General features: G+C 34.5%; 2 protein-coding genes across 2 annotated transcripts; both read left to right on the top strand.

Annotated features, from left to right (window-relative positions):
* Positions 1-234: 234 nt before the first annotated feature.
* On the top strand, positions 235-3,419 carry LOC106774137 (mitogen-activated protein kinase kinase 5-like). Its single transcript, XM_022786479.1, is given in 4 exon segments — positions 235-1,519; positions 1,521-1,613; positions 2,038-2,084; positions 3,224-3,419. Coding segments are annotated over 3 exon segments (1,107 nt in total). The 5' UTR covers positions 235-512; the 3' UTR covers positions 2,045-2,084; positions 3,224-3,419.
* A 2,770-nt stretch (positions 3,420-6,189) lies between these two features.
* LOC106774138 (putative glucose-6-phosphate 1-epimerase) lies at positions 6,190-8,152 on the top strand. Its single transcript, XM_022786480.1, has 7 exons — positions 6,190-6,378; positions 6,464-6,538; positions 6,777-6,937; positions 7,023-7,163; positions 7,458-7,560; positions 7,664-7,763; positions 7,903-8,152. The coding sequence occupies exons 1-7, from the start codon at positions 6,286-6,288 to the stop codon at positions 8,115-8,117; spliced, it is 888 nt and encodes a 295-aa protein (XP_022642201.1). The 5' UTR covers positions 6,190-6,285; the 3' UTR covers positions 8,118-8,152.
* Positions 8,153-8,593: the final 441 nt, after the last annotated feature.

Consider the following 8,593-nt stretch of genomic DNA (forward strand, 5'->3'; position numbering starts at 1 on the left):
AAAAATGAAAAAAATAAAAAAGAAAAAGTATGTCTGTTGGAAGAGTGTATGAATGTAGTGTGGAAGTGCGGTGTGATCCAACCACGGAGATGGTCTTGGCACATAGGAAGGTAATTGGTCCACGTTCCCCACGGGCCCTGGAGGCGCGTGGACCCCATGCCTTTTAAATCAGGATTCCCTCTTTTGATAGCTACCTCTCCATTTACTTTTATATGAATTTAGAAAATAAATAAAAAAAGTTGTTTTTAATTTTGCCCTCTGTTATGGTGGAGAGAAGTAAAGGGAAGAAATCAAATCAAATCAAATCGATTTTTTCCTTTGGGCTCTTCTTCTTCTTCTTCATCGTCTTCTTCTCTCTCAAACTTCCTGGAAGCTTCTCTGCAGTTCCCTCATGGACATTATATGAACTTCCTTCCCTTCTTCTCTTTCTTTCCTTTTTCTTATTAATATTATAATCTAAACATAAATTATTTATATATATTCTTTTTTTCACACTGGATTCGAGACATGAGATGAGGCCGATGCAACTCCCACCGCCTTCTGCCTCCGGCTCCGCCTCTGCTCCGCCGCCTACCAACAACAAGGATCACCGTCCCCAGAGACGCCGCAAGGATCTCACGCTGCCGCTGCCGCAGCGTGATACTAATTTGGCGGTGCCGCTTCCTCTTCCGCCATCCACGGCTCCGCCTGCGGCCAGCGGAGGAGCCAGCCAACAGCAGCAGCAGCAGCAGCAGGTGATCCCGTTTTCGGAGCTGGAGAGACTGAACCGCATCGGGAGCGGGAGCGGGGGGACGGTGTACAAGGTTGTGCACCGAACTAGCGGGCGCGTGTACGCGCTGAAGGTGATATACGGACACCACGAGGAGTCCGTGAGGCGGCAGATCCACCGGGAAATCCAGATCCTGCGGGACGTGGACGATGCGAACGTGGTGAAGTGTCACGAGATGTACGATCAGAACAGCGAAATCCAGGTGCTTCTGGAGTTCATGGACGGGGGATCTCTGGAGGGGAAACACATCCCGCACGAACAGCAGCTGGCAGATCTGTCCAGGCAGATTCTTCGGGGGCTGGCGTACCTGCACCGGCGGCACATCGTGCACAGGGACATCAAGCCCTCGAATCTGCTGATAAACTCGCGGAAGCAGGTGAAGATCGCGGATTTCGGGGTGGGTCGGATTCTGAACCAGACCATGGATCCGTGCAATTCTTCGGTGGGGACGATCGCCTACATGAGTCCGGAGAGGATCAACACGGACATAAACGATGGCCAATACGACGCTTACGCGGGGGACATATGGAGCTTTGGGGTTAGCATATTGGAGTTCTACATGGGCAGATTTCCCTTCGCAGTTGGGAGGCAGGGCGATTGGGCCAGCCTCATGTGCGCTATCTGTATGTCTCAGCCACCCGAGGCTCCTCCCTCTGCCTCCCTCCACTTCAGGGATTTCATCTCTAGGTGCCTCCAGCGGGATCCCTCTCGCCGATGGTCTGCCTCAAGGTTGCTGGAACATCCTTTCATTGCTCCTCCCCACTCCAACCACAATCAGCTTCCTCCCAATCTCCACCAGCTCCTACCCCCTCCTCCTCCCAGGCCTCTTCCCTCCTAGCAACCCGTACTAAACTTACTTTCTTACTTCTCGCCTGTAATTTTTTATTTATTACAAATCAATGCTACATGCCTCCTCCCCGGAGAATGGATCGATCGATGAACCACATGGATGCCCCACCGCCACTTGCTTAGCTACCCCTATCCGCTCTGCTGCTTTGTTTTTGTTTTCATTTTCGTTTTCATTTTCATTTTCATACAAATCAAATTTCAATATTCCATTTTCAGCCATACATTACAATGTTTTCTTTCTACTTACCATAACATGCCCTGCTTGCTTTGCTTTGTTTCGCATCTTTTTCTGTATCGTATATTTTTTAAGCCCTCTCACTCGCTGCCAGTGAGTACGATTTGTTGGAGCCAACCGAATGAATGAGTCTGGTTGAGACTGGTGCTAATAGATACTGCTCATCTATGTATGCTTATTTCAGAACCTGAGTGGGACTCAGCGTCAGCCTCAGCCTCCTCTCTTACATAGGTAATATATGTATGTATTGTATGTATGTGCTTGATGTGGCGTCGCCAATATTTCCCCTTTTTTGGTTCACCTCCCTGCCCTTTTCAATTTTGGATTTGGCTACTCTTCTGCGCATTGCCATTTTCTTTAAAAACAAACATCACTTTTGTCTCTATACGTCTCATACTTAATTGCTACCTATTTTCTATCATAATCGATTCTCACCCCTAGTAAGCACCCTTAGAGCATTTTTTTTTTAATTATTAGCAGTAAATCGAATATTTTGTTGCATTATTTTTTATTTAATGATGAAAACTGGGTAGCAATTTCTGAAAATTGGTCGTAGCTGGATTGGTAGGGCGCTGGAACATAGAATTTACGGTAGTTTACCTGTCACTTTGCTTGCATACAAATGAAAAAAGGGACATAATCTTGTTGTGTTGTGACACTTTTGGTTAGGTTCCTTCTGTATCCTTGTCGGTCTGATGCTATTGGTTGAGTAATTGAGACTTATCATTTCTCACCTTGTTACCCGGATATGAAATTTGAACATCCATTGTTGTCGTTACGCATCCCAATTTCAGGTAGGCAGTGTTCTCTTCTCTTCGTTTAATTTTCTCATTTCTTCTTCATGCCTTCCATCGTTTTATTATTTGGTCCCTCTGTATCCAGAAACTAGTATTTTTGTTTCGCTTCCTTGTTAACTGTGTCTTACCGTTAAGTAATACTCCCACACAATAGAAATTCTTGGTGTGTAACTATCTAAAAGTTTCTCGACATTTGTCGGTAGAGCGATTTAACATCGTTTACTTATGCTTGTTGACAAAATTACGTCAAAATTCACGGCAGAGGTCAAAACAGAGTTAAATTAATGTGACATGTACATGACTAGAATGTATATTTTTTAGGTGAGTAACATGGAGCTGGTCTCTTATCAAAGGTTTTGGTCTCTTAAATTAAGTTCTTACCATTGACATTTCAGGTTAATTGCTTATTCTGTTGTCTCTGCTACAAGTTTTAGAATAGGAAGTCGTTTTACCTTGATTTTAGACCCTATATTTTTCTATCTGCTTCTGCAAATTTCCTTCTGCCGGAATTGGTGGTGTTCTTCCATTTGGTTTGGTTGCATCGCTGAGTTATGGGTTTCGTGAATTCTACAGGAAAAGAATACAGTATTTTCAAAATCCTGGAATTACTCGAAATGGAGTTACCATTTGGTAATACCTGCCAATGGCAATGGCAATGGCAATGGCATCATCATTACTATGCATCTAAGGGTAGAACTGTAAAGGGAGACAAATGTAAGAATCTGAAACACGATTATGAATTATGGTCCTAAGTCAAGTGCATGGTTCACCTTCTTGCTTCTTGTCCTGTAAGGTCAAACTTGTCTCAACATAGGACAAAGATCTCCTCTACCAAATAGAATGAAACTAAATTTAATGCCGTAGTTGGTTGGCTTAAAATTCCCAAGTCTACCTTAAAAGTCGTCCTAAATAAAAGATTGCATTAATAATTTTCTTCTTATTTCAAACTGAGATCTATATTCAATTATTTCCCATAGGTCAGAGAGTTGAATATTACGAGCAAAACCCTTTGAAAAGGCACCACCTTTGAAATTTTCATTCAAATTATGCAACAAGTGGATGTGCTGAGCTCGAACCAGACACAAGTGTTATTACATAGCAATACCACTCATCATCTTTCTATTTTGATCATTTTTGTTATCAACATAATTTTATAAAATTGATTTTGAAATAACATTTTGTATTTGTATATAAGAAAAGTCACGGTTTGATATGTTTTCTTTCAATTATATTTAGTTATTTTGACATTTATCTACATCTATATAAACACATTTTAAAATCGAAGGAAATAGATGATAAAAATATTAAATTAACATAACCATCAAAATGAACACAGGTTTCTAAATTGAAAAATATTCATTAGAAACATAATGTATAAGTTTGGCACATTGTAATCTTCTCTTTTATCTGTGTTTGGTTCAAATTAATTGTAAGATAATTTAATATTTGAATACGTTCAGAGTACAATTATTTTAATATTTAGATTTAATGTTTTATACGGGAAAAACTGGATAGTTATATTACAATGGATCACATAATAATACTAAAAAACAAAACTCTCCAAAAAATTAAAAAGCTTCAACTTATTTTATTTTATTAAAATTAAATATATATATATATGTTATTTGACAAGTATATTAAAGTTTAGGAGTATAGTTTAAACGAGTGACTAAAAGAGTATCGTATTTTTAGAAAATTATTGATAATTTTTATTTACTTAAATAGTTATGTATATTTGATTGGTTTATATAGACAATACTTGAAGCAAATAAAATAATTTATTATCATGAGACTAAAAATACTGTAACCTTAATTATTTATTGTTTCAACTAGTGTATTTTTAATTGGTGTTTTTGTAATGTGATTATAACAATTTCTTATAAGATATGAAACCATTTATTAAATATTCATCATAAAGGATGGTGTTTAAGCATTTATCTTATAAGTTTTCAATAAGTACATACTTCTGTGAATTATAATAAATCTTTAACATGTTTAGAAATTTAATTAAGTTTAGTTAAAAGACATACTTCCTAAATCTCTTTTTAGGATTTGGAGTCAAATTCTACTGACGGCTATTGTAAGAAAGTAATAAACCAATACATTAAAGTTTATTTTTAATAAGTTAATGACTTGAAATAATTTGTTCAAATTTAATTCTAAATTACCGTTTTCTATATTTCTTTTTAAAATTTGATATAAAAAAAAACAAGACATTTTCTCAATTAATTAACAATATTTCTAGTTAGATGAAATAAAAATGTTTTTAGTTTTACATCTTAAATTACACAATTACAATCATTATATGAAATTTAATTTGCTAGTGTTTGTTATCTAAATAATAGTAAAATATAGTAAGAGACTTTCAATGTAAATAAGTGAATATCAAATTTGTGTTTCTTGCTGTTTATATTCAACTACATTATTCCATAAGTGAATTAAAATGTGTTAATACACATTTTTACTAAAAAAAAAATACAACTGGAAAACTACTAAAACTTAATTTAGAATTGGATATAAAAAATATAAATGAAAAGAGACAACTAATTACGAAAATCAAATGCATAGAGAAATACTTAGTAATCGTTAATTAACATCAAAATAAAAAGTCTATATTCAATTACAACATTGATTTCATAGAGATGAAAATCAAGTTTTTATATTAAAAAAAGGAAAAAACAATGATAAATTTATTTATTTTATGTGTGTTAGATATAATGGAAGAAGTAACAAAACTGACACTGTGTAAAAATAATAACAGATGGAAAGAAATAATAAAATAAAATTGAAAAACTTCCTTTGAAAATTTTCAAAATTCAAGTTACATCCAGTAAATAAAGAATGAAAGAAAACGTAAAAATTTTATTTTAAAACAATTGCTGATTAATAAAATTATTGAAAATCATAGATTTTAATAAATTAATATTAATACACACCACAATTTATTTTATACATCTGAAAACTTATTCTTTTCATGACTTGAAATAATATATTCTTCAGATGCATGATCATAGAATTACATACATACATACATACTTTGTATGCGTTATTACATAATTTAACGGTTGAATTTCATAAAAAATATTAAGGACAAGGATATATTTTTAAAATGTGAGTAACTATAAATCGTTAGAGTACACATTTATAAATATATAAATTACTTAATAGACTTTATTTATAATGTATGAATTACAAATTATTACAGATTAAGAAGACAGTTTTACGATTATATTTAATTGACCGTGATAAAATGTTAATATTAAGTATATGTGAAAATGAGAGTGAGAAAAAAGCTTGATTTAAAAATCTAAATTATAAGGGATTGTATTCTTATTTAAATAAAGTAATTATAAATATGAAATATTAATAAAGAGTAAAGATATAAAATGGTTAAAAATAGAAATTTTGAAAAAAATAATTTGAATATAGGTTATATTATTAATAGAATAGGAGATGTATATGAAACCATAAATAAAAGATGAATAAAATATGGTCCATGGCTTAAGTCTCTCATTCTCTCTCCTATCTTGTGTTGTTTGATGATGAGGAGGAATATAAATAGGATTAGAGAAAGAGGAGAATGGAGAAATGTGAATTGTGTGATCTCTGAAAAATTTTGAATTCTGAATCTGAAAATGTCACGACAAACGGTGTACGTGCAGCAGTGTACGGGTGTCAATGGCCTCGAGAAAATCATTCTCAGAGAAGTTCGCGGTTTCTCTGCGGAGGTTTAATCGTTTTCATCATTTTCATCATTGCGATTTAATTCAATTCAATTCGTAGTTACGATCAATTCAATTGCATTCTCTGTAGATTTATCTGTACGGTGGTCAAGTAACGTCATGGAAGAATGATCTTGGGGAGGAATTGCTCTTTGTCAGTAGTAAGGTTCAAGTTTCATTTCCACATGCACGGATCTTAACATGATTTTTTTTTTTTTTTAATTTTCGCGCAATTTCATCTTTATTTTTTCACAACAATTTTGCAGAATAATTTTAAGCCTCCAAAATCCATACGCGGAGGCATTCCTATATGTTTTCCTCAAGTATGTGTGTCTATCTGTGTGTGTATCCTTTTCGTGAATTCTGTTTCTCTCTTTTCAGTACTTCTAATCTGTGTTTTGCAGTTTTCGAATCACGGCTCTCTTCAGCAACATGGATTTGCGAGGAACAGGTTTTGGTCATTAGATCCTAATCCTCCGCCGTTTCCCACAGCTACCACCAACAGAGCTTTCATTGACTTGATTCTTAGGCACTCTGAGGATGATGCAAAACATTGGCCACATAGGTATACAGTTTTACCTTAAATAATTATGATATTTTTCAATTTAACGAATTGGATTAAGAGAATGATTTTTAATAATTGGCTATAGATATGAGTTCCGGTTGAGGATAGCTTTGGGACCTGCCGGCGATCTGTTGATGACGTCTCGCATTCGAAACACAAATACTGATGGAAAATCCTTCACCTTCACATTTGCCTATAATACATACTTCTATGTTACTGACATCAGGTCTATATCGGTCTTGTATTTTGGATGAATCTTTTTCTCATAATTCAAATTTTCACCAACAGTGAGACGTGCGTATATTTTACCTTTTGTAAAGTTTTGGAAACTTCAAATCTCAAAAAGTGTACAATGGCTCCGAGCACCGTCTTTTGGAATAACAATTTGTTTTATTATTGTTTTACTTAAGTTAACATGTATTTGCTTTTGGCCATGACCTTGTCTGATGTAGAATTACATTGCTTTGGGATTTATGACTTGTGTCGTATGTAAGATAATTGTCACCGTTCGTATGGGCAGTGAAGTGCGAATTGAAGGATTGGAGACACTAGATTATCTGGACAACTTGAAGAATAGAGAACGATTTACTGAACAAGGGGATGCTATTACGTTTGAGTCTGAAGTTAATATTTGTTTTCGATGGAATAGTTTTTGTTGTCTTGTTTATATTCTATTGCTTCAACTCCATAACTATTTTATTTTGGTCTGTCTATTTGATACTAAAGGTGGACAAAGTTTACCTAAGCACTCCGACAAAAATCGCAATCATAGACCATGAAAGGAAGAGAACTTTTGTATTGCGAAAAGATGGGCTTCCAGATGCTGGTGAGTTTGCTAATCTTGATACCCTTTCTTGTATGCATAAGGATCATGATGAAATGTGATACAAGAGATGATAATTATGAATGAAAAAGGGTAAAAAAAGACAATGATCAAGTGTTCTGCAACCTTTTTTTTTTTGTAGTGGTATGGAATCCATGGGACAAGAAAGCGAAATCCATATCTGATCTAGGGGATGATGAGTACAAAAATATGCTTTGTGTTCAAGCTGCTTGCGTAGAAAATCCAATTACCCTTAAACCTGGTGAAGAGTGGAAAGGAAGACAAGAGATATCTCCAGTTCCTTCAAGTTATTGTAGTGGTCAACTTGACCCACGAAAAGTACTTTTTACTTATTAGGAGAATGATTTCCAATGCATCTTTGTAAAGGTAATTCACTAAATCTTTATTGATTACAAAATAATTATATTATATTAATACAAACTTTGAGATTATGTATGGTGTAAATATTATTCCATCAATGAAATTTAATAATAAAATATAAGCTACTTAATGATATAAGTCACCTCTAGGCATGAAACCCTTCGTATGAACAATGAAATACAAGGTTTGCTAATATTTTTATGAAAACAAGTTTTATGCACATCAAATGCTGTTAGACGACCATACTTATTCTTTTACGCACCTTTATTGCGCTAATGGTGTTGGCAGTGAATTCACGTATCACAAATGACAAATTAAGGCTATTTTCTTTTTTTAAAAAGAAAGGAGATAATAAATTATTAGTTTGAACCCTATAAGAAACAAATAAATAAGTTATTTATTAAGAATATGTAAATCTTTACAATAAAATATGCATATGGAGATGAGATTGG

Source organism: Vigna radiata, chromosome 9 (assembly GCF_000741045.1).
Source record: "Vigna radiata var. radiata cultivar VC1973A chromosome 9, Vradiata_ver6, whole genome shotgun sequence".
Taxonomy (NCBI): Eukaryota; Viridiplantae; Streptophyta; class Magnoliopsida; order Fabales; family Fabaceae; genus Vigna; species Vigna radiata.

Bases quoted from the DNA above. Each gene is read 5' to 3' on its own strand.
- LOC106774138 (XM_022786480.1), top strand. From the start codon at position 6,286: ATGTCACGACAAACGGTGTACGTGCAGCAGTGTACGGGTGTCAATGGC. The intron at 6,539-6,776 runs GTTCAAGTTTCA...TGTGTTTTGCAG, and splicing joins TGCTCTTTGTCAGTAGTAAG to TTTTCGAATCACGGCTCTCT. The intron at 7,561-7,663 runs GTTAATATTTGT...TTGATACTAAAG, and splicing joins CTATTACGTTTGAGTCTGAA to GTGGACAAAGTTTACCTAAG.